The 26,648-nt window shown below is 37.2% G+C and overlaps 1 protein-coding gene and 1 non-coding gene across 6 annotated transcripts in view; one reads left to right on the top strand and one right to left on the bottom strand.

Annotated features, from left to right (window-relative positions):
• The window catches only part of mwh (multiple wing hairs), a 466,270-nt gene extending 452,312 nt beyond the window's left edge, over positions 1-13,958 (top strand). For all 5 annotated transcript variants that reach the window (XM_067771283.1, XM_067771285.1, XM_067771284.1 and 2 more), the window contains 7 exons: positions 8,996-9,192; positions 10,839-10,949; positions 11,114-11,296; positions 11,366-11,692; positions 11,805-11,907; positions 11,963-12,115; positions 12,222-13,958. In XM_067771283.1, the coding sequence (XP_067627384.1) occupies positions 8,996-9,192; positions 10,839-10,949; positions 11,114-11,296; positions 11,366-11,692; positions 11,805-11,907; positions 11,963-12,115; positions 12,222-13,724 (2,577 nt within the window). In that variant the 3' untranslated portion in view covers positions 13,725-13,958. The remainder of the gene's footprint in view (positions 1-8,995; positions 9,193-10,838; positions 10,950-11,113; positions 11,297-11,365; positions 11,693-11,804; positions 11,908-11,962; positions 12,116-12,221) is intronic.
• Positions 8,483-8,554, bottom strand: TRNAD-GUC (transfer RNA aspartic acid (anticodon GUC)). Its single transcript has one exon. It is a non-coding gene; the product is annotated as a tRNA-Asp (tRNA).
• Positions 13,959-26,648: the final 12,690 nt, after the last annotated feature.

Raw genomic sequence — 26,648 nt, forward strand, 5'->3', positions numbered from 1 at the left:
AGATAAGAAACTTTGCGCTATTTCTTCCCCGTTTTAACAGCTAGAAGCTTAAACTTTCACCAAATGCTTACGTGTATAGATTATATTGTTGTCTGAAAAAATCATTGAGATCGATGGTATATATAGTATATATCTCATACAACCGATTGTTCAGTTAAGAAACTTTGCGCAATTTCTGCCCCTTTTTAACAGCTAGACGCTTCAAATTTCACCATATGCTTACGTATATAGCATATATTGTTGTCTGAAAAAATCATAGAGATCGGTGGTATATATATTATATACCCCTATATAAACTCCAATTTTTGCCCCCTTTTTACGGCTAGAAGCTTCAAATTCATCAAATTTCATCAAATAGTTACGTTTACGTCATATATTGTTGAAAAACGTGATTCGTAGTCATAGTTTTTACACGCAGACCACAAAAAACCAGAAACTTTGCATCCTCACACAAAGTACCTACCTGTTTTTTATTTTATATTTATCTTAAAAATCGTTAAGGTATGCAGATCTGTTCACTATATATTTCTTATCTTATACATCCGATTATTCGGAAATTACGAACGGGATAAGATTATTGTTCAGCCCCATTCATGAAAGGTATGAAGTCTTCGGCACAGCCGAAGACAGTCCCGTTCTTACTTGTTTTAAAGTTTCTTTTTCTCCCAAATACTTGCTGCTAAAAATCTAATGTAACTAGGCTCTGTTGATGCGCGCCTGTAAATATACTACACAATTTGGATCGAAAAACATGCTTTGTGGATTGCATTCCAAAAGCAATAGATATTTGGCATTGCATTCTCCAAAAAATTATACTCGGCTTTGCACTTGCTACGTCATGGTAAATACGCAACCTCAAAAACCGTAGTCTTATTTTTGTTGATGCGTTGCAAACATGTGATATAAGTTATATATATGACCGATCTCTAGGATTTTTTTAGACAAAATTGTTTGTAATATATGTAAGCATTGTTTGAAATTCAAAGCTTTTATCTGTTAAAATGGGGCAGAAATTACAAAAAGTACCAAAAAGTACCCTTATACCCCCTAGGTAACTGAAAGGAATTAAACCTACTGGCTGATATTATATATATTTCGACGCTGCCAAGAAATCAGTAAATTTTACGAATGAAAACAAATTTTCAAAACTTAAATGGTATAAACGGCCCAGATTTGTTGATGTGTGAATGCCTAGTTGAAGCATCGTACCCTCAAGGTCGATATGAAATATTAAGAGTCAAATGAATGCAATTAATATCCATGCAAAGAAGCTGCCTCGACGTAGTCGGTTCTGATGCCGTAAGTTAAGTTTTCAGGCACAGTAACAGAATTATGGAAAGTTTATTCGAAATAGAATGAATAAGTTAACACAGAGATAACTTGCAGAATAAACCTTTTGCCAATTAGATTTTTTTTTTTGAAATATATAAAATACTCATGGGAACATTAAAACGCTCAGTACGTTGGGTCTGGAAAGCACTCAGATTATTTTTTGTTTTTTTGAACTACCGTTTTCATTTTATCCCGAATTCAAGGAATATGAACACATAAAGAGAAAAGAGCTTTCCGAAGCTTCAGAATAAGTAAATGCACTCTAAGAAGTTATTGCTCTGTAATTGTAAAAAATGACACAGTTGAATGAGATGCAGATAAACGAGGGTGATTGCTGTTCGATTGCTTGGTATAGAAAATATTCAGCCACATTGCATGTTATTTCTTACTAGGGCAAATTTTAATGTAATGTTGAAAAGCAATTGCAATTAAATTATGCTATTTTTCGTACAAAACATTAACAAAACTTAAATCTTATTAATCTACAAATTTTAAAGAAACAAATTATGTTACTTTTTTTAAATGACAAAAAATAAATAAATTTACTCTATCTGATCAACTTTCAATTTTTTTCATTGTGGTTTCAGATAGATATAAATTGTAATAAAATTCAAAAATAGTTTATATATGTGGGGATTCTTACCTTTTTACACCCCCTTTTATTCCCAGTAATGCTTGAGAATTGTTATTTAAACACAAACAGTTTATTATATTATATTTAGATTAAGTTAGAATTAAGATAAAGTTAAGTTGATTAGAAATAAGTTTTAATTTAAGTAATTAAGTTCACTTTTCGAACTACCGGCGCGGTATTGGAGGCGTTTTACTTGTCATGACGCGGATCTAATTGCAACTGAAAACGTTTGAATATTTCGGTTACCTTCGCAGTGACGCGAAAGGGTTGCGCAAGTGACTAATCAGTGTTGTAATTAATGGGACGCATGTAGGCGTTTCCAGTTATTGTTATCTGAGGTTGACAAACAGATGTCGTTGTCCTATCAACTACAGTCGCCGCCTTAATTATTATCCTACAACTCGGCTATCCTGACTATCGTTCGGCCTCGGACGATGGCTCCCACCTCTTCATCTGCTCAGCCACAGTTGAGGTAGATCTCGGTCCTTCATGTTCACCAACTTTACTGACCTCATACCTACCGTGCCGTAAAATTTTGGTCACCTTATAAGGACCTAAAAACTTTGGTCTCAATTTAAGACCTGTTCCAAACTGTGTCCGCTTTATGGCTACTAAATCATCGATATGGTACTTTGTATCGGAGCGTCTTTTATGATTAAATGTTTTCCGGTTCTCAGCCTGAATTTTCTCAATATTCTCTTTGGCTTGCCTACGTACATCCTCTCTTTCGTCCTCAAATTGCTTAATGGCTTCCTCTTCTAACATTTCCTGCAAATCTGGAATTACTTGAATACGCATTTCAACGCCTGTCAACAGCTTGAATGGTGAAACTTTCGTACTCCTAGGCGCAGTGTTATTTATCGTTTTCTGAACATTCTCTATATGTTTGTACCAGGAGCTCGGACTATCACCACACATTTTGGCTAGAACGTGCTGTATATTCTCCTCTCCACAATACTTTTTAAATGAATTTGACGTGAACGCTGCCCCTCTATCTGAAATAATCCGCCTAAGGTTTACCAAAAACCGCTGCTTGTTTATTCAACCTATCAAGGACTTCATCGGCTCCTGTTTTTTTTGTTGGGTAAAGCCATACAAACTTAGAGAAACCATCTACCACTACAAGTATGTAGCAATAGCGTTTGTTTGTTGCTTCCATTGGCCCGACATGGTCTACGTGATAAGTTCCTAACGGGATGTCTTCCTTCTGTATTGGTGAAAGAAATCCTTCTTTTTTACCCCGCTTGCTCTCAGAGACTATGCATTCTATGCAACTTTTTACTACATGTGCTGCTTTCGAAGGTAAATTTGGAATATAAAAGTGTTTCTCTACTGCTTCTTACGTACGCTTGGCTGCAAAATGCCCTTGCTTATGCGCTAGCCTTATTATCTCACCTTCCATTGAGCTTGGCACAACAATAAGTTCTTTGACTGGATCCTTAAAAAGTATGCCCTGCTTAATGTAAAAATCCTCATACTCCTCTTGCCCTGCGACCTTTAACACGGCCCTAACCCATTCGTCACCTAACTGTGCTTGCCGCAGTCTATGTTGCAAGGAATCTTCTAACATTAGACATGAAACTCTGCTTAATGCGTCCACGTGACGCATTTTGGAACCGGCTCTATGCTCAATTTCGTAATCGAAATCTTGTAAAAATAATGCCCACCTCGAAATCCTTGCTGGTACATCCTTCTTACCCATTGTCATGGCGAACGCGTTGCAGTCTGTGACAATCTTGAATTTCATACCCAAGAGATATATGCGCCACTTCTTCAAAGCCTCTACAATAGCTAGAATTTCAAGCTCGTAGGAATGATAACGGTCTTCTGCTGGCTTTGTTTTACGGCTCATATATTGTACGGGATGAAACTCTTCATCGTCACTGCACTTTTGTAAAAGGACCGCACCATACCCGTACTTCGATGCGTCTGCATGCACCTCCGTCTGAGATTTCGGGTTATACAAACTAAGGACGGGTGCATTAGCTAATGACATTTTAAGTTGCTGGAATGCTGAAACTTCCAAATCGCCCAAGCAAACTTTGCTATCCTGCCGAAGGAGATCCGATAGTGGCTTAGCTATTGTTGCGTAACCAGGAATAAAACGTCTAAAATAAGAGGTTAAACCCAAAAATCGCTGAATTGATTTACGATCTTGAGGTAATGGGAAGTTATCTACAGCACGCGTTTTCTCTATCGAAGGTTTGATAGTCCCGTTCTCTATAACATAGCCCAAAAATTCCACCTTTCTCTGTAGAAACTGACACTTCTTCCACGTTATTTGTAAGTTATATGTCTCAGCTCTTTTTAATACCCTTACCAATTTCTCTATACCCTCGTCTATATTTTTTGAAGGAATGATTATATCATCCATATATGTGATGAATGTACCATCTTGAACCAAATCCCTCAGAACTGCAAAGATGTACCGCGAAAATACTGCTGGCGAGTTCGAAATACCGAAAGGTACGTATCGAAACTCGTACTGACCACAATGAGTCACAAATGATGTGTATTTGCGCGAATTAACCTCAACAGGTACATGAAAGAAACCATTAGCCAGGTCAAGCGTTGGAAAAACTGACGAATTTTGTAATTTATCGACTACGTCGTCTATGAGAGGCATAGGCAAATTATCTCTCATGATCTTTTTGTTAAGACGCCTATAGTCACAGCAAAGTCGCTTACTCCCGTCTTTCTTTTTCACTAAAACGATTGGGGACGCATACTCTGACGTGCTTTGCTGAATTATACCCTTCTCGAGCCATTCCTGTACTTGGTTATCTACCTCACATTTCTCACTATAAGCAATTCTCATTGGTCCCTGATAGACTGGTATATCATCTACCAACGTAATCTTCATCTCTACTGGTGATTCGTGTTGCATTTTCGGAGAATAATTATTTATAAAATTTTCTACTTTCGCTGACGTATTGTTATCGAGATTTTCTAGATTAGGGTTTGCCAGCTCCCTATCGCTAATATCTTCAGCTATGCACAGACTTTCAAACTCTTGGAGAACTTCAAGCCTCTGCTCGTTTTTAGCTGTATTGCAGACTCCCATTTCTACTACCTCAGTACTTTGTTTTTTCCGAAAAACTACCTCATCTTCAGTTACTAACAAGTCCACTTACTTTAGTACGTTGTTTCCTATAACTGCTGCATAAATAATATCTTCTTTCTTAACGACATGGAAGCTAACATCCAGTCTCAAGCCATCGATCTCAACGTCCATCGCAAAACTTCCTATAGTTGCGATTGTCCCTTCGCCCACACCCATCAACCTTCTTATATCCAGTTCTAGTTTAATGTTTCCGAACTTTTTCCATACATCTTCCCTTACTAAAGACAAATCACTGCCCGTATCCAAAAGTGCTCCAAAGGTGACCCCTTTGTAGGAAATGTCTTTAAAAATCGAACAATTTCCTTTACCAAAAACCTTACGGCACCATTCACTACTCATTATGTTAGCCCTGTTCTTTTGGACTTTATCTTCTTTGTTAACCGTTGTGCATGCTGCAGCACGGTGTCCAGCCTTACCACATTTAAAACAGTTGTTCGATGATTTCTGACAATCCTTAGCGATATGTCCAATCTTGCTACATTTAAAACATTTTCTATCCTTTTTGGCTTCGTCGGAAGTTGTCTGGTGACTGCCTGAGCGTTGGTATTCACCTGCCTTAAAAATCGGTTTACCCACCTGAATTTTTTCATATACGTGTATTTGCTCTTTAAGTTCCTGCAGGGTTCGTGCTTGATATAAGTTACTTTTACCCATCTTTGAATCAGGGATCCCTTCAATAAAATATTCTATTAGACTCCTCTCGTCTAATCTAATTGGCGCACCTATTTCCATTAAGCTGTACAAATATTCCCTATAATCTTCATTTGCTCGCTTACGACGATTCCTTAATGCCCGATGAACATCTATAGATGAAACATGCACCCCAAATTCCTGACGCAGTGCTTCTTTAAGCATGCTCCAATTCACGACATTACGTTGACTCCTAATAAACATCTTGGCTGCTCCCTTTAACAACTGTTTAGAATAAATGTATTTCTGCAGTTCATTCCAACCAACAGCCGTAGCATTGCTTTCAAATTCTAAAAGCCACTCTTCAATTGATTGGTTACTATTGCCACTGAATGAGGTCAGTGAATCTTCAATATCACGCAAAGTAAAATTGGACCGCCCTAATACTACCTGAGGAGCCGTGCTAACACATGAATGAGCTGAGTCACCATCGCCCGAATCCGAATCGTCATCCATAACTCCTAAACCGTAATGTTCGCAAAGCCTATCTTGCAGAGTCGTCTTTCGACCCGTGATCGAGCACCCTAGTTCTGCTAACTTTTCCTTAAGCCCGACTACCGTTAAACTAAGAATTTCTACGCGCTCCATTACGACCGGCAGTCAAAAAAAAATTTCAAAAATTTTAAAATTCGTTTTAAATTTAAAAATTAGTTTAGTCAAATTACTAATCTACTTCATAACTAAATACTATTAGTGTAGAATTAATGAAACTTATTTAATTAATTGGTACAAAAGCAATTTTTGAACAACAAAAGTTATAAATATCCAGAGACTACTGCGGTAAAAACGAACAGTAAAGCTTCGCTAAGTGATACAATCAATTTTAAATTCTGGAATGCTTATTCTATTTCTTTTTCTTGTATTATTTAACCTTTAACATAAATCTTCTGTTTTCGCTTCTTTTACAAATCTTTACAAAATTTTATTTTATTTTATTTTTAATAAATTCAAATTCGTCTTCGCTTTTGGTACAATTTAGTATTTAAAAAGAAACAAATTATATAACTTTTCCAAAACTAAGAACTGCTTTAAAATTTTAACATTGTAATAACATGCATTATTTATTCTTACGTAACTTCGGGTATATGTTCTTGTCCGCAACTGTATTTGCTGCCTCTGCTGTTTCACGCTGAATTTTGATGATCCTCTGCCCGCTGCTAGCTTCGTTTTTGGTTGCATATGATGATGCTTTTTAAATTTGATGTTTATATTGCTGCACAAAGTGTACAGTCAATTTTTAAATTTTTTACATAAGAGAGCACTTAGTTACAATGGCTTTCTTTTAAGTTTTTCTTTTGGCTCTCTTTTTCGCACTCACTTTGCTAATGCGAATTTTGTTATGGCTACTTCTATCAAAACGAAGCCACGCCAAATTGTAACGTTTTTTTTTTTTTGTTGCTATGTACTAACACTCTTCGGAGCGTTGCTATGGCTTCTTGCCCGACGCCGTAAACTATCTTTTTCTATCGCCACAATGGACGCTCGTTTAGAGTTTCATAAACCCGAAGCTTACTTTGCTTCTTCGTGACCTGATGCCACTGTCGATGTCACTGTACTTTCCGTACAGTATACACTTTTCACAGTATGACCCTTCGGTTTTTTCCAAACACTGTACCTGCTGCCAATCTACAGCCCTTTTCCCTCTAATAGGAACTGACAAAACTGTCCATTGCACTTCATGCACACATCCGCTAAGGACTACTTTAAACTTTCTGTTGCACGCCACTGTCTTAGGCACGCTGCAATTTGCGTATCAAATCTGCAGCTCTATATGCACGTATTTTTTGCCCACTCGCAATTATTCCCTTATGATGGTTATCGCCAGTAAAGCTTTTCCGCTTTTATTTTTAACAATGACACATTTTTTCATACATTTCCGCACCTCCACTTACCGACGCCTTTTAAAAATTTCTTAGTCTTTACTTTTATTAGTTTCAATAGTTTAATCTTATGTATTTTCACGTTTCCATTTACTTGAAAAATTTGTGTATCTATTTTTGTGCACAGTACTGTAATGCTTCTTAGAATCTTTGATTCTTTATAAAATTACTTTTTACCTTTTTTAAAAGGCTTTCTTCTATATTCTAATAGCTTTTGCAAATCTTTTTCTTCACGTTTTAGTTTAACAAAACTTTTATTTGATATTTCTGGCACTTTTCACAAATTTTCTTTCACTTCTGACACCACTGTGGGGATTCTTACCTTTTTACACCCCCTTTTTTCCCAGTAATGCTTGAGAATTGTTATTTAAACACAAACAGTTTATTATATTATATTTAGATTAAGTTAGAATTAATATAAAGTTAAGTTGATTAGAAATAAGTTTTAATTTAAGTAATTAAGTTCACTTTTCGAGCTACCGGCGCGGTATTGGAGGCGTTTTACTTGTCGTGACGCGGATCTAATTGAAACTGAAAACATTTGAATATTTCGGTTACCTTCGCAGCGACGCGAAAGGGTTGCGCAAGTGACTAATCAGTGTTGTAATTAATGGGACGCATGTAGGCGTCGCCAGTTATTGTTATCTGAGGTTTACAAACAGATGTCGTTGTCCTATCAACTACAGTCGCCGCCTTAACTATTATCCTACATATATATACTATATATTATAATAATAATATACTTTCAAAAATACTTGAAGAAAATTTAATACTGCATAATAATTTATAAAAATACAAAAAGATTTGATTTACCTTCAATAACTCCCCGACGGGGAATTGAACCCCGGTCTCCCGCGTGACAGGCGGGGATACTAACCACTATACTATCGAGGACTGTAATTAGTAACAGCTAACAGCTGTATTCATGCCAGCGGAGTATGAGTCACAGCTAAACGCTGTTGCTTACAGTTCATCAACTAAGTTCACCATAGCTCACCATACTTAACTCCTCCACCTCGGAGGCTAACTTAACAGCGTGTTGTATTTGGCGGTCAATCGTACAGAAAATAGTCGACACTGTTATATTATGTTACTGCATTAGAGATATTACGGAAGAGGATATTTGATTTTGATTGGTGGAGCGCCGGAATCGAATGTTAGAGCAGGGAACAAGATAGTTAAATTTTAAGCGCGCGCTTACGCCGAATAATATTTATGATAGAAATGTAGTAAAATATTCTTTAAATATGTGTGAATAATAACACTTGGCAATAAGATTTTTGAATTTTTTACTAAATTTTTTGTAGCATTCATTCGGCCTTTCTCTCTTTTCAGGAAAATCAACGACCACCTGTTTATAATCCAGAGGACTATGTGCAGTCATTGAAAAAATTCGGTCAACGTCAAAGTGGTCAGAATGTACGTTCAATATATGACAACAACAATGAGGCATCTACAGCAACAAATGGCAGCCATAAAGATCAACTCAATCACAAATCAGCGACTTTGCCAAATAAGCATGCAGAATACAAGTAAATATAATTTGAGTTTTTTTGGTATTTGCTTACGATGATCGCCAATACTGTTTCAAGTCTCGTATATTTACTCCGGAAAAATTAGGCACTTCAGGCCTAAATTATTTACGTACTAAATTAAATTATGGAATGTAAACAAAATGAGAAGGTGTTTTTGCTAGGTTCCAATGGTTCGATTCTGAAATATTTTATTAACTCCAAGTCTAATGCGAACGATTTACATGCATATGGATGTACAGAAGATCTACCTACCACCTATGGCCGTTTGCGACACCATTTTCTGTTGAAAGCCATTTACTTTTAGACAAGAAAGAAATGTTCGCATTTCTAGCGGAGCTTCCAGCCAGCACTTGCTCGAGTAGCTTGCCCAGGTTACATAAATATTTTTTCTACTGCTGGAACTTTGGCAGTTCTAGGTGGTGTGGGTTGGATCAAAACATTTAAGCGTGTTTTCTTTTATTCGAGTCAGATTGGCTTGGCTATCCCCTCACGGTTAGAAATTTGAGCCTAAATTTTAAGCTCTTTATCGGTTTGAACAATTTTTCAAACTTGTTTTTAACAAAATTCAAAACCTCTCAATTTACTATTCTGGTTTCCTACTTTTTTGGGTTTAAATTTTAAACTTAATTGAACAATACGTCTAAAATCTCAAAATGGTTTTAGAAACAAACCCAAAAAGTCTTAAATCACAAACTTGTATACATTTATGATTTAAAAACAAACTTAAGAGTTTAAATTTATTGCTAAAAATGAAAAATTTAATTTGTGAAAAGGGCTGTAAGTCAAAGATTCTTTTTTGTGTTTGGTTACACACATATGATAGCTCAGGGAATCGAGCACACTGCTGCAATCCGGGCCACGTCGATTCGAAACCTGGCCACCGTCCACTCTCTAGTTTAAAATTGAAACTCGTTTTTGCGCACTAATATTCAGGAAGCCCGGTCTAATCTGAATTTAGGCTCAAACTTATAACCTCGCTGTTGATATTGTAACCGTTAAAACACTTCCAGAACTTTTAGGTAACGTTACGGATAGTCCTAGCACCATCAGTTACTAGCTCGTATGTCAAGGGCACGTTTTTTGTCGGCAAGCCTTGGATAAAGTCTATGTCGCCTAACCCGCTTGGGAATTGATTCCATCTCTTTTATGTCAATGGTGAAATTGGGGCTTAACGCATCCATGTCTACCTTCTTTGTAGCCAGCTCGTGGATCTTCACAGTGCCTGCTAATTAAATGTATGACATAGTACATGATCTTTAAGAGCTTCACAGAAGTTGGACTTTGTATGCTCTACTCTCACAAGCTTGGCTTTTATTTTTTAAAAGGATTTTATTTTGGCCTTATCATCGCCAGGCTTTATACTTCTACGGAGCTAGAAGAGGCAGAAAGAAAGTCTGTAAGTGTTTCCATTTTCTGCTAAATATCTCTGGCCTTTCTGAATTTTTGTATATTTAGAAGTTTTCCCCATACACGTCTTTACTCTTTTCCAATGTTATATTGAAAGCAAATCCAAAACTTTTAAAAATTACATTGTTTTATTGACTTTCCGGCGTTGTGGCATCTTAAGAGAACCTATTCGTTCTACATATGTTTGCACTGCATCATAACTTATGTTTTTTGTTTTATTTTTTTTTTTTTCAAAGGAGCCCCATACCAGCACCAGAGAGTGATGGTGAGATGTCCTTGCGGCAATTCGCTTCGGTAACAGATCTATTAACGAAGCTGCGAGCGGATTTGCGTGTTTCCTTTCCAAGGTAAGTTAAAAGATCTCTCGCAAAAAAAATATTCAGAAAATGTTGCCAGAGCTCATTCTAGTCTAAAGAGAAACTCGGATGCTCAATACCAAATACCTATTTACATTTCTTATGCAAATAACTCATCTTATTTTCTATGCTCATAATCTTTCCCACCTGCACAGTTTTGTTCAAGAATTCGTCGCCACACCTTCAGATGGCATTAGTCTACTACTCGGAGTGTTACGCGCCATACAGCTTTCACAAGCGAGCAACTCCGTGATAACAGCGACTCAAATGACAGCTTCAATGCCACGTAATACACAATCCTATCAAAGGCGTGCCTTACTTGATGAATTAGCCTGTCTGTGAGTAGTGTTACTTCTTCATTCATTTTTTACACCATGTTTAACTCACTTCACTATAATTTTCTGTAGTCAATGCCTGAGCATATGTTGTTCACGTTCATTGGATGCAGCCGCACGTTTGGGTACAACGCCGATGGGTTTAATGCCATTGGCAACCTCAGCCACGGGTCAGGGTATACGTGCGCGTATCTTGGCAATGCAACTAATGACAGCGGCTTGCAACAAATCGGCGCTGGGTCATGGTTCCCATAAGTCGGTTGTATCGGGTCACACAGCAGTCTCGGAGGCTATGTCAACGTTACGTTTACGTTGCAGTGAACCGGTACGTTTTCGGCTGCTTGTGGGTATGCTGAATAGTGGCGGCGGCTCCGGAGAACTGCAGGCAGTGGGAGTCAAGTAAGTGAAGTCAGACTATTATTTTGTTTTTGTAATGAAGAGTCGAAAATAGTGTTAGATTGTGAGGTTGGTTTACTTGCGTTGCAGCTTATTAAATTTCTATTTTTCACAGATTTATCAATTCCTTTTTGGAGAGTTCCCAAAATCTACAGCAGCGCCTATATCTTCAAGCGGAATTATATCAAGCTGGTTTTGAGCCTGGAAGTTTAACAAAAGTAAGTTTACAAAGTAGCTAATGGGATCACCAAGTCTTTATTCAAATCCACTTAGACTATCTCACCTGCTTCGCCCTGGTTGGAAAACTTGCGTAATGAGGTCAAACGGTTTAATGAGCTTTACGTTGATGTAGACAAAATGATCATACAGGCACGAGAAGCTGATCGAGTGCGAAGTCAAATGGTCATCTTAGAACGGCGAGTGCAGGTAAGTGAAAGCAGAAGCATGAAAACTATTTTTTTTTTTTGGATTGTAGAGCTTAAGCTACCAGTTAATTGAACGTCTTTTTATTTCTTCCCTATCATCATTCCAGATTCTTCACGAGGAGAAAGCCGTACTCACATCCATGGAACGTCGGCTGCAAGAACGCTGCGCTGAGTTACAGCGTGAAATCTTTCGACTACAGGGCGCACAAAATGAGAATACCTTCAAATCGCTAGACAAACAACCTGTCGCTCTACCACGGCATGTGCCGCCTGGTAAAACTGAGAGCGAACATGAGGATGAAGGCATTAGTAGCTCGGAGACGGGACCATCACTCAGCCCAGTACCTATATTGGTGTTACCACAAAAGGCGAGCACTTCTATGACCACCAAACAGCAACACAAAAACAAATCTAAATCACAAGAAAACTCAATGGGTGATAGCGGCGCTGCAACTGGTACTGGCACAACTATTGAGGATGCGATGCAAGAGCTTGATCATGTAGTAAGTGAGGCTGAGAAACAAATAAGCAAACTACAGTTAGATCACGAACATATCAAACAACAACTCAGCTCTCAGTCAGCGACGACAAAGGAAAAGAAAATTGTACCAGTTAATATTGTGCCTCAACCGCCACGTAAGTCACGTTCACTTGCACATATTGTCTCACAAGCGGAGGGCTCTGATTTGGATGGTTCGGAGTATGGCATGTTATTGCTACGGAATCAAGGCGAACAGGGCGCCACCGCCGAGCGTATCACTGCAATACAAACCTTCTTCGACGAAACCGACTTTGATCTACCCGTGATGGGAAAGCCGCCATATAGTATCGAATCGCCTGATATACCAGAGGTGAATGCAAACACCACCGCCTACAATGCGAGTACGACACGCGAATTGCTCGATGTTATAATGGATGCGCGCCATATGGACGATGATCCAACAATGAAAGCATTCCGTGAGGCGAGCACCCAGCAACCGCATTTGCATTCTCATCAGCATCAACATACGCACCAGCTTCACCAACATCATCACCATAGCAGCAGCAACAATAATAACAACACTAACAACGATGGTGTTGCTAGAACAAATAATTGCGCTAGTAAACGACAAAGTATGTCCGCCGCTGCACCACCACCACCGCCTCCGTTGTTACCGAAAAAGCCACAAGCGCTGGCACAACATTTCAATGGCGTCTTCTTTATGACCGGCATGAATACGCCACAAAAGTATCCTAAGCCGGATGTGACAGCTGCTTTGCAAGCGCGTCGTGTCAGCAAAAATGTCGAGCGTTTGGAGGCGGCGTTCGCTACATGCAGTCATGAGTCATTATTAGAAAATGGAGGCACATCGCCGGCAGTACATCAAGTCTTGCGCGAGAAATCGCGTAGCAATCAGCAAATATTTTTTGGCAGCAATCCAGCAATGCGTCTCAGTGGCGTCGAAACTAGTGGTTGTGCAACTGATGGCTCAGGTGGTAATGCAAATAATGTGACTGTATTGGTGCAAAATGGAACAGCGACGCAGCAGACAAACTGCAATGCAACGGCGCGTGGGCGTACTTGCGCGCAAGGCTCCAAAGTTACGGACACGCTATCCGGATTGTACTGAGTGGTGAAAGGTCTTGGATATTAGGGAGGTCAAAAAAATTGGAAGTTAAAGCATTTATATTAAGTTTAATTAGAAACCAGTCAGAATTTAGTCGATTTTAGTCTACTTTTAGAAATTATTTTAAATTATGAGGTTTCTATAACTTTTAGTTTAAATTTGTTTATACATCATTAAATATGTATGTATGTGCTTATTAAAGCTGTTTAAATATCTTCAAATAAATTAAATTTTAAGTTGTAAGCTTCCATACTTATTTGGCTTTATCCCACAAGCAAACGGCGATGTAAGAACGCACTTAACTGAGACATTTTTTGCCTCTCCTCCTTAAGCAGTGCTTCGGCCAATTCAATATGCGTGATCACTAATGAATTGTCATCGATATCCTCAAATGGAAGGCCAAGGAAACTTGCAGATTCAACAGGTTTGGCCCATTGAGATATTGCGGTTAGAGGCTTTGGTTCCACATTACAATTAAAAAAATGCCGCGGCTCTTCCTAGGACGTCTGCCTTCGTCCAGTGTCAGTTTTGTTGAACACTAAGAACGGGGTGAACCGGGCATAGCTCGGTACAGAAATTTACCAAGGTATGACTATGGATGAGGCTGAAGACCTTCTCATGCTCTGCTAGACCAAATGGCTGAGTTCTTGTGCGCCAGAATCTTCATATTGGATACGGAGATGCCTCCATATTTGCCTGGGGTGGCGGGGTGTCTTAATAAGGTGTAAGTTGGATGCCCAGATTTCTTGGAATTTAACAGAAATAACTTGTCTTGTGCTCATTCACCAATGGAGCCACGTTTTCACCTTTTATTCTAGTCTAGAGAAAGTATAATAGAGTGTGAGCTCATTAGTCTAGTGGAGTTTGGCAAATGGAAGGAGTGTCTCCTCATAATCTTCATAGGCGCAATACGTCGGTTACCTGGTCGTCATCCGCCAACTGCTAGATCTACTTTCTTATAAAAAATAGTATATTTTTGTGTAAGTTGTCATCCATCAAAGATTACGTTGTTGTTATTATCTTTAAAATAAAAAAAAACTTGGATCGTCTTTTTCTGGATAGGAATGCGGAAGCTCCGATAGTAGCACCTTCTTTAATTACATTTTTTGCCCATCGAACCTGCGGGCCTGTAAATTTTATTCACCTCTCTCCACAAGCATGCCTACCACGGAAATTTTTTAAGCTTCTTACCATGCTTTGGTAAACAATTGTATTTATTCCGTCTCGCCGACATTCGTAGCGTAGCAATGAATGCACTCCGCGCTTTAACTTTTGAAATTTACCATCTACACGAGCTTTTTGGTAGTCCCTCAACCCTGGCCCTACTCGCTCCATAGGTCAGAATGTATCTCTACTAGCTCCTCTAATTATTTCCTGTTGAAAAATGGGCATCAAAGAGGGACTCCTAACTACCACGTACAAATTACTCGCTCTCCTTAATAGCTCCCTCGACTATTTCACCCCTGGATGGAACTTTTCCTAAGCTCGGCGTTTCGATAAAGTAGTCTATGTCTACGCAGAAGTTTTTGTACAACATTTTCTTCGCTCTGCCTTCGTATTCCTACTCCTCGAATTCTACAACCTTTGCTAGATTAAAATTATTTACAAAGATTTCCCAGCTCTTCCCTCCATCATGGCGGCTTTGCTTTACCTATAGGTCACTTTAGAGTGTGGCTTAGTTGGTCATCCAAAAATGTGGGGAATTTTGTCTGGTATATTGCTCTAGGGTTCCTTAAGCACTCGCTATTCTTTATATTTTACAGTGAATGTTGATGCTGACGATGTATAGTCTAAGAAGCATGACTTATCGAGGATCCTCCAGTCATACCTTCGCAAATTACGTCTAAAAGCCCACGTTATATCAAACAAATTACTGCATGTAGGGCCAACAAATGAAAGAACACTAGCCACTATTCTCTAGGTACATTCGCCCAACGTGTTTATTCGGCAAACTACAGTTATTTAAAGTGTTGGTTATGAATACAATTTTTCCTCCTCATATTCTTTTGGAGTGGGAAAAAATAGTTTAAGCAGTCCTTTTCCTTAAACTTTAAGAATAATTATTTCATTTGGCAGTTGGCTCGACTCGCCGTTCACAGAAACTTTCTATCACTCAACTGACGGAAACATGTTTGCAACGTATCAACAAAAATAGTGTGCGCTGAAAGCGCCCAAACGAATTTCATTATACTTATCGATTGCGCAATATATCCTTCAAGAAAATCGTTTAAAGTGTTGATAAGCTTTACTACAGGTCCTCAGTACGATAAATAGGCAACACCGATAGTAATAGCTGTTTCCCTGCCATAGTTCTACCTTCACAATAGAACCAGCGCTTGTAAAGTTTAAAGAGGACCTGGCTCAACGCTACTTTAGTATGCTGAGGATTTAAATGTATAACCCACAACATCGTTGAACTCTTTTCCATCGACTGCACCTTTGATTTGGGGCTTTCGCGGTCCCCTTACTAAATCGTTCGCTTCTAGTGTTTTGTGTAAGTTCTCTATCAGTAGCGCAGATATATACTGCCTGCACTCTTGGGACTTTTTCCCGACGTCTGCATGCGTGCTCGTTTATTTGGAGGACCTTCACCTTCGTATGCCACCTAGATACGAAGTACCTTCAAATCCTGTGTCGGTTAATTAGAATTATGGCGCAACAGAAGGAGCAACACACCTCAAACTTCATCACGTGTGCAATCGATATATTGGTCTTTGGTGACCTGCGCTTTCTCCACCACTAAGCATTTTTTCTATACTATCGGTTCACTTTTATTATGCAATAATAACAAAAAATATAAAAAAATATTATAGTAATAAATTAATAATTTCCTAAGCTGTTACTGATTATCAGAATAGATAATTATAATTAACAGTTTTTCTTCCAATTTTGAACTAAGAATAGGAATTAAACAAAAATGACAAATCAAAGAAGTTTTTTTTTAGTTTTATTGCACAATTTTTCGCTGAATTCTGTGACTACACAAATTTGCTTGAATAACTTGAATCCATTGATAAAACTCTTAACAAATGCGCCCTTGCTTTATTTATAAATTAATTTGTTTACATTCGTACATATGTATGTATATGGGGTATTCCATTCCATTTCGACCAATTTTGAACCCGACCCCTTTAGAATTGGCTGAAAGTTTTTCTTCTTTTTCTAGCTTACGAAGACGTTTTTCAGAAGTTTTTCAAATTTTTTCATCCAACTCAAAAAAGTTATGAATTTTAAAAAAAACACCGTTTTTGTTTTCAAAATGCTTAACTTTTTCAAAAATTGACCGTTTGGGATCTTTTTTTTTTTTAAATTTGTTTTTAAATGTACTTTTCGGAAAAAATTCAAAAAAATTTTTAAAGTTTTTTTTTTGTAATTTTTCAGTTTTTCGAGATTTTTCGAATTTCGCCCTTTTTTTCTCATAAAAATCTTCAATCAATTCTGCAATCATCCCCACTAATCCCGGAGTGGGCCGAGAATTTTTTTTTTTATTTCATTGAAAAAAAAACTTTAAAATTTTTTTTGTATTTTTCCGAAAAGTACATTTAAAAACATATTTAAAAAAAAATTATCCCAAACGGTCAATTTTTGAAAAAGCATTTGAAAACAAAAACTGTGTTTTTTTTAAATTCATAACTTTTTTTGAGTTGGATGAAAAAATTTGAAAAAAATTTTAAAGTTTTTTTTTTTCAATTAAACAAAAAAAATTCTCGGCCCACTCCGGAATTAGTGGGGATGATTGCAGAATTGATTGAAGTTTTTTATGAGAAAAAAAAGAGCGAAATTCGAAAAATCTCGAAAAACTGAAAAATTACAAAAAACAAAAACTTTAAAAATTTTTTTTAATTTTTTCCGAAAAGTACATTTAAAAACAAATTAAAAAAAAAAGATCCCAAACGGTCAATTTTTGAAAAAGCATTTGAAAACAAAAACTGTGTTTTTTTTAAATTCATAACTTTTTTTGAGTTGGATGAAAAAATTTGAAAAACTTCTGAAAAACGTCTTTCGTAAGCTAGAAAAAGAAGAAAAACTTTCATCCAATTCTAAAGGGGTCGGGTTCAAAATTGGTCGAAATGGGATGGAATACCCCATATGCACGTTCATGTAACAATTGCATTCATACAATTACTTAACTTTTAATTGCATTTTATTGATTGACGATTTCGTTAAAGCTTACGCATTGTGCTCTCTCCTATTAAGTGCGCTACTTTGTCTTTGAAACAAGCTTAATTTAAGCTCCACACATAAGACATCTATTCTTGTATGCAGATATGTATGTATGTACATTGATACCGAGTACTTGGAATCACGTGTATGTGATTAGTCCTTAGTTACTGGAAAAAGTAAACAAGTACTTTTCTTCACAGCAAAGGAGTTGATACCCACCGTTGACAGAGGATGCCTCATTATTTCCACAGCTAAGTAAGTAAGGCGCATGCATCAGCTTCTTCGCAAAATATGGGCGGACGAGTGCATGCCCTACGATTGGAATCTAAGTGTTCTTTGCCCAGTCCACAAGAAGGGGGATACTGCAAACTGCACCAACTATCGTGGAATCAGCCTTCTTAATATCGCATATAAGGTATTGTCAAGTGTATTGTTCAAAAGCTGGAAGCCCACCGTGAATCGGCTGATTGGACCTTATCAGTGCGGCTTCAGACCTGATAAATCTACCCTCGACCAGTTTTTCACAATGCGCCAAATCTTCGAAAAACCCCGCGAAAAAAGAATCGACACACATCACCTCTTCGTCGATTTTAAATCCGCCTTCGACAGCACGAAAAAGAGCTGATATGTAAAACTTATACGGCTGTGCAAAATGACGTTGAGCAACACCATCAGCTCAGTCAGAATTGGGAAGGACCTCTCCGAGCCACTCGAAACTAAACAAGGTTTCAGACAGGGTGACCCCTTATCGTGCGATTTCTTTAATTTGATGCTGGAGAAAATTATACCAGCTGCAGAACTTAACTGCTCTGGAACAATATTATATAAAAGCGTGCAATTACTGGGATATGCTGATGACATTGATATCATCGGCCTAAACGCCCGAGCCGTAATACTACGTTTCCACGAAACCCAAACTCCGTGTTTGCCAGTTTCGTAAGACTGTTAAAACATGACTAAAAATATCGCGAAAGTTATCGAAAAACGCGCTTTAACTTCGGTATCAATAATTCGAAAGCAAAAATCAAAAGTTGCATTTCTGCCAAGAGATATTTTGCATAAAAGAGTTGGCAAACACGGAGTTTGGGTTTGGTGGAAACGTAGCATTAGTTCTGCTTACTCCAAACTGGAAAAAGAAGCGGTAAAGATGGGTTTGATGGTGAATGAGGACAAAACGAAGTACCTGCTGTCAAAGAGCAAACAGTCAGCGCATATGCGCCTTGGCAACCACGCTACTGTTGGCAGCCATAATTTCGAAATAGTAAAAGACTTCGTTTATTTGGGAACCAGCATCAACACTAGCAACAACAACCAACCGATTCCGCCCATTTTCGGTAGAAGCCTTTCTTGTGACGAGAATAAGTTAAAATAAATCGTCTAAATAGAAGTTATTGCAAAAAAAAAAAACATATGAGAATGAGCGTTCTTACAATTAAGCGGACTGGGCTCTAAATAGCCCCCAAATCATTATGAAATGACACTAAATTGACCCAAACGTAATCTCTGAACAATTCCCTCTATATATATAAATATATATAAATCGTTCGGAAACTACCCCGAATTGGATTTGAAGTGATCTCCAAACAATCCCCGCAGGACCTCGAAATAGTCTTCAAAATCATTCTATGGTTACCTCCAAATAAGCATGGGAGGGCCCCAAAAATCATACGGAAGTGACTCAATTGACCCCAAGAATGCCCCCACAATCGTCTGAAAAACCTCCAAATGATACCGAGAGTATCCCGAAATATTGCCGAAAATCATCTCGAAGTCATCCTCAGATTACCATAGGCGGACCACGAGAGACACCGCAAAATCATTGCGAAAAGGCCTCAAAATGACTCTGAGGTGCCCCCATAACGATGTATAAATAATCCTCAAATGAGCCCAAAATATCACCCAAAATTATACCAAGATGATCCCGATATGACCACAAAATGCCCCCGAAACAATCCATAATGCAATGTAAGGCGCAATACACCTAAGAAGAGATTTAGGTCGAACTTATTTTCCAATTTGCGTCGTGCTCCTTTTTCCCATAAATTGGCAGGACGTTTGTTTTGCGTCGACTACTAACGCCATCTCCAAGGCAGATGAGTGTTCACTAAGCAGCTTTTTATCACAGCCTAGAAGCGACCCCGCTTAGAAACATTTTTTTCTAATTGCAACAACTTGGTTCTAATGATAACGAAATGACCACGAACGCAATACCTGCTATGTAGCTTTTGACAGGGCGAAAAAAGTTGTCTATATGCTGCTATGTCTGAATAAGAACTTGTACAAGGATTGGGAACAATCTTTCCAAGCCAATCAAAATCAAGCTAGGTTTAGGACAAAATGACTCCTCTCGAGCGATTTTATTAACCTGATTTCGGAAAAGATACTGTAATGCAGCAAATCCAAACGGCGTCAAATGATGTTGAAAGATGTCTTCCAGCTTGGCTTTCTTTCCTGTTACTAATTATCTGCAGTATGACCACACCCACCCTTTTAATACCATGTATATTTTTTACACTAAAAGTTTTTCAATTACTTTTCCAAATTCCTTTAAGAAATGGTAAATTTCAAATTACTTTTGGTATTCCTTTCAAAAGAATTACCGTGAAATGTAATCAATTCATTTATTGTGTAGGAAAGGAATTGATTACTTTTCTCAAGTACTTGTAATGGGCAATAGACGGTAATTCAATTCCTGAAGTAAACATTACTACCCAGCTCTGATCGCCAGCTACAATTCTTGAGATATTAAAAAAAATATTTTTTAAATCATGGAAAAATTTAAAAAGCAATAATTATCACAAAAGCTATTGTTAAAGGCCTTGAGCTCGAATTTGAACCAAGAATTCAGAAAATTCATATGTATATATGTGTATGTAAACGGACGAGATGCACAATGTTGAGTAATAGCGAAAAAGTCATGCGTCAGTGCGTGTCAAGGCTAAAGCTAAACGGAAATGTTCAACATTTTCTATCACCTCCTCATCCCTACAGCACCGACAGAAGTCATTTGTTAGGAGTTCCATGCATTCGCTGTGTACTCTATTGAGACAGTGTCCCGTTACTATCCCCATGAACGGACCTAAGGAGAGAACGCTTGCGACTGATAAGGAACTTAGTTCTGCTCTCTATTTTACGAGGTTTGTCTAGACACCTCACAAGTTGGTTTCAATGCCTATCTTACATCGGCTATCTCGTGCGAGTGTACATCAGAGAACAGCAAAAATCGAACACAACAACGTTCGATTACATTCGGCAACATGATCGTGTTCAATGATCCACCTTGCTTAAACGAACTAAATCGACATTGATTTAAAATCAACCAACTTATTGCATGCCTGAATATAATCAATTCAGGCGTTTGCTCCTTTGCCTCAATAGCGATTACATTCATCGGAATGAAAAGGCAAATATGAAAACTCCATGCGTCTGAATATTTGCATGATTCTTCCGCCCTTACGTCACGGCGACAAGCTACATATAAACATACATATAAAAATTGCTTACGATTCTGCTTGTTCATGGCACAACAATACAAGGTGGCAGCATGGGACAGCTGATTTTAAGCTTTTTTTATTTGATTTGATACATCAAAATACGGTGCAGTACGATTTTGACATTTGTCCATCGAATTTACAAAAACAAAGTACATTAAATTTTTATTTATGTTTGTAGGTATGTCACCATGCTGCCACCTTGTATCGTTCCGCTATGTGCTTGTTTGCCGAACTAAACGATACTAAAACGGGAGTCATTGGTGCCGTATGTCGTATCGCTGTAGTCGTATCCCTAACGTAATCAGCTGTTTATCGTTACGATGTAAACCAAAAACCAATTGGTTGGCTACGATATGGTTACGACCTTAGCGACACCAATAATCTATTGCATTGATTCTCATAAGATTGGTCGAATCAGCTGTTATAAGGTTATCGATACGGTTACCGATAAAGCACCAATGTCTCCAGCTTAATTCTCATGCTTTGATTTTATTCTCCGCTTGCCTTCGTTTGATCAATAGAATCGTACGCAAAACCTGATCCGTCATTCGATCGCAATCATTCTAACGGAGTCTAGTAAAGACAGATGCTGAGTTTATTCAATTATGAGTTTATTGAAATATTAGTTTATTCGCATGATTGAATGTGAATGCAAATTTTAGAGTTTGATTAAATCAAGAAAATTGTGATTTTTGCTGTTCTTTGGTGTACATCGGCTTTTTCAGTGGCTTTTCTCGTTAGTTCATAAGCAGCATTTAGCGACTGCGTGCAGTCTATTGCAACCTTTGAGGAATCCTGCATTGAAAGGTTTGATCGCTGTGTAGCCAAATTCTGAGGAGAACGAAATACATTTTGAGTATATGACACTTCCCACAGCATTATCTATTTGGATCTACCCGAGAAGACTGTTGTGATTTCTGGGTATGGAGTGGATATATCAACACATTCATGTCGCTCTGTGATTCTTATAGAGAATTTGTTGTTTAGAAGAATGTTCGGAGTAGAATAGCCTATTTGACAGAGCGTTTTTCGGAATGGTTTCCAGAATGGTGGTATTACCATATCAGCTGTCGCTCCCGGGCAGAACTGCATTCAGTCTAACTGTATTACAACTCGCCTGAAGCTCTATAGCAGAGTTGCAATCAAAAAAGGTTGCAAAATATTTTGTTAGCATTTGAACAGGTTACGAATACGACCCTGCAAACTTCGAAAACGCCGCATTTCAGAATTATTATTTTTTTTTTTTAAATAGGTGATATCCTACTTAGCCGTCTATACACAAGGCAGGCTTAATTTTTGTCTAAAAAATAATAAAATTCTACGATAAAGGGTTTTGGCGATGATTAATCAGTATTATTTTCTTCTGTAATGACGACCTCAGGAAATCACTGACCACCGACTTAAGTTTCAATTGCCAGCAACGCAGCTTTAAAGGAAGTGGGTAATTAATTGAAAACCTTAAATTATTTTAAACGTCTATATTGATTGAATAACTACCCGCAATGAATCCCTAACTTTGTATGGCTTCTTTAATTTTTAGCTTGCACTTCAACCGTGATACAAAAATTTCGCACCACATTGTAGTAATTTACAATCAAATGTAAATTGCCCTAAAAAAATAAGTGTTAATCTCATATGAGACCCGGCCTATGAAAAGGTGGCTTATGACTCAAAAAAAATTTTCCACTTTTGTCTGGTTTCGATAGTTTTTTTATCTTCAACAGCTGTTTCTCACAATTTCTTTTTTGAATCATAAGCCACCTTTTCATAAGCCAGGTCACATATACACTTACTAAGCGGATATACCCTGTGAGAAAATTTTGTTGTTATGAACTTTTTAGTGCATTTGGAGCCTTATACATCTGAGGAGACTTGTGCCGAGCTTTTCTACCGATTTGCGTCGTGCTACTTTTTAATATTTTCTAAAACTTGACATGGACGGGATCTACAGTTTTTATGCCGACTCTCGCTGTGAAGCTGTTTATGGCAAAAATACACTAGGAGTATTTGCGGAACTATTGCCGAGAGGCGACCCCTTTTAGAAAAACTTTTTCTAAAGTTTGCTTTTAACGGTACTTGAACCAAGAAACTTCAGTGTGTTAAGCGCAAGTTCACCCTTTGAATATAAAAAAATTTTACGGCACACATATGCCCACACATATAAATCCGTTTCAAATGAAAGTGCCTGAATTTCATATGAAAGTGCACAGAAAATGCACCTCCATATGAAGTCAAGGCACTTCGGTAGGATATTGAAATTTACACTAACTAATTGACAGCAAAACATTTTTCAAAAATATTATAGCACTGAGAAAAATTTTAGTTCAAAATTTATTCATTAAGGGGACCATCAAAATTCTTTAAACATTTAAAATAATTTTATTTTTTTTTTTTTCAATTTAAAAAAGTTTCAGTGTACATATATGTAACTTAAGCTCTAGTCATCGACTTCTCTGCAGGGTGCACACGTTTATTTTTAAATTTGTTGAGTATGTAAATTGCACATATGTATGTATTTATAAAAGTACATTTACTTTGAAGAAATGGATCGATATTCACGTTTTGTATAGCACAATTGAAGGTTGTCGATTTAGGTCCTTTACAGTAGATGATTGTAAAATAAATGCGTGACGAATTAGAAAAGATAAAATAAACCAGGTACGGAAACTGTTATTCCTTTTATAATATAATTCCTTGCAAAACTATTAATTTTGGACTTTTAATATATTTGGATCAAGATAAAAATTATTTTCCGATTTTTATTAACTGTGTCCGATAGAACTAGTTAAACTCGGACTTTTAAAAATAAAAGTCCGGAAATAAAAGTTAAATCCGGACTTTTATTTGCTAAGGCCAAAATAAAATTCCGGCTTGATAACAAAGAAACGGCTTATTCGAAATAAAAAAAATTTAACTTTTATTTCCGGACTTTTAGTTTTAAAAGTCCGAGTTTAACTAGTTCTATCGGACTCAAAAAATAAAAATACAGATTTTACTTTTATATGTGGACTTTTATGGAAAAGGTTCGAAAATTAAAAAGGACGCATGATTCGACATGATATTGCTATAGGGATACCTGAGAACTCAAACATTTTCAGCAGGACAATTTTTGGACCCGGACTTTTTCGACTCCGAAAAAAAAAAATTATTATTTTCCGTCCCTGAAATAAAGCAATAATCATGGTTCAATTATGTACAGGTTGGCTCATCTCATCAGCTGATTTTATTTATGTCATTGCATGGTCGAAGGGATTGTCAAAAGGAGACGGCAAACTCAAAATGAAACCAACACATTGCCAACATTTTACTTACACATACAAAACCTGCTAAGTTTTATGTTTCCATTCCATACCATTCGCACCAACACCAATACACAGATTTTGACAATTTGAACAGACATATTTTGTTGCTTTACAGATGAGCCAACCTGTATATAGTTGAACCATGGCAATAATGAAACACCACTGACATATTTCACACAAACAATACCTATATTTATCTATATCTTTCAGTTGAACTATGAAAAAACCCTATAGTTCTATAGGAGATGGTTGCTTATAATATCCGGCCAGACTTTTCCAATGGCCAGGTTCTATTAATTTTATGGGCTTCCCGAAGAAAGGCCATTGGAATTTTGTTAATGCTAGTCTAGCTGGATAGTTTGTTAGTGCTGGTGTTCTCTAGTTTCTTCTAGGCTGTGTACGATCAAAAAAAAAATATTGGTTTCTGGATGATTTATACTTTATTCAAAATTAATTTCAAATAAATTTTTTTAATAATTTCAATAGCGTTTAAATATGCATTTTTGCGCCTTCCCAGAAATATATAACACCCATTTGGTTCATCAATTACACATTGCAATTGGATTATCAAAACACAGTTTTACAAAGTAACAGCCAAAAGCTGCGTACCATAAAACTCACACTGACTGATAGTTACTACAATTTTGAACAAATTAAGCCCACTGTCCAATGTGACTGCCACCTAACACACAAATTGTTTTCCGATAATCTACTTAGGATCAATAAACGCAAATCATCGGCTATTTGTTAAATTTCTGTTGTTGTTATTATTAGCTTGTGGTTGTTTTCTTTTGATATAATATTTTGTATTTAGTTTATTGCCACTGATGTTTATTGGGGCGTTGTTAGTGGGTTGTTTTTAATGCATTGGCATTAGCACTTACTATTTTGTTTTTGTTTTTGTTACTTTTTATTTGCTTTACATTCGTTTCTTTTGATGTTTTTTCGCCAATTTCCATACAAAATTGCAGAATCTAGCAATCCATTTTTGAGTAACTTCCCGGAGAGCTAGAGTGGTGAAACTTGGAACACTCATTGGAACCCGATGACAATTTAACATGAGGAAAAAAAATTTGCTAGGCGTACCGCCTGGAAATTATAAAAAAAAACGTCCGAACCTGAAAACTTTGCATTCGAATTTTAAGGAGCTTTCTGATAACCCAGTGACTTTCAACTTTGCACACAGCTTCGGGCTTTACAACGTTGTAAAGTTTAGGATGAAAAAGGCTTTCTCCATGGGACAGCGATTGAGATATTTAGAGAGATCTAGAAAGTTCATTTACAATATATGGAATCTTGCTATCGTTGTTTGAGTAACTTTCCGTAGAGCTATATTCCTGAAACTAAGAACATACTTCACGAACTCATGACAATGCAATATTAGGTAAAAAAAATTCGCCTAGGTGGACCAGGAATCGTGATAATTTAGGAAAACGCCCAAACATGAAAACTTTGCTTTAAAATTTTAAGTTTTCCGATAACCCAGTGACTTGGAAACTTTGCACATAGCTTCGTACTTTATAACGTTATAATATTACGGATAAAAAAATGTTCCTCATATGACAGGGATCGAGATATTTTGGATATCTAGAAAGTCTATTTACAAAATGTGAAATATTGCGACCACTATTTGTGTAACTTTCCATAGAGCTGGATTCTTTAAACTAAGACCATACTTCGAAACCACTTAAAAATGCAACATTAGATAAAAAATTATCGCTTTGTGGTCCAGGGATCGTGTAACTTCTAAAAATCGTCCGTACTTCGAAATTATGCTTTCGAGCTTTAAGAAACTTTCCGATAATCCAGAAAATTGAAACTTTGAACGAAACTTTGTGCTTGGTTAGGTTGTAATATCTTTATCTAGAATATAATAAATCTTTTAAAATAAAGTCGCAAAATAACGTTGTATGCCCATCACTGCACACAGTAAGCTCCGATTTGAAAATGGGTTTTTGCATTTCAAA

This window comes from Eurosta solidaginis, chromosome 3 (assembly GCF_040869045.1).
Source record: "Eurosta solidaginis isolate ZX-2024a chromosome 3, ASM4086904v1, whole genome shotgun sequence".
Classification (NCBI taxonomy): Eukaryota; Metazoa; Arthropoda; class Insecta; order Diptera; family Tephritidae; genus Eurosta; species Eurosta solidaginis.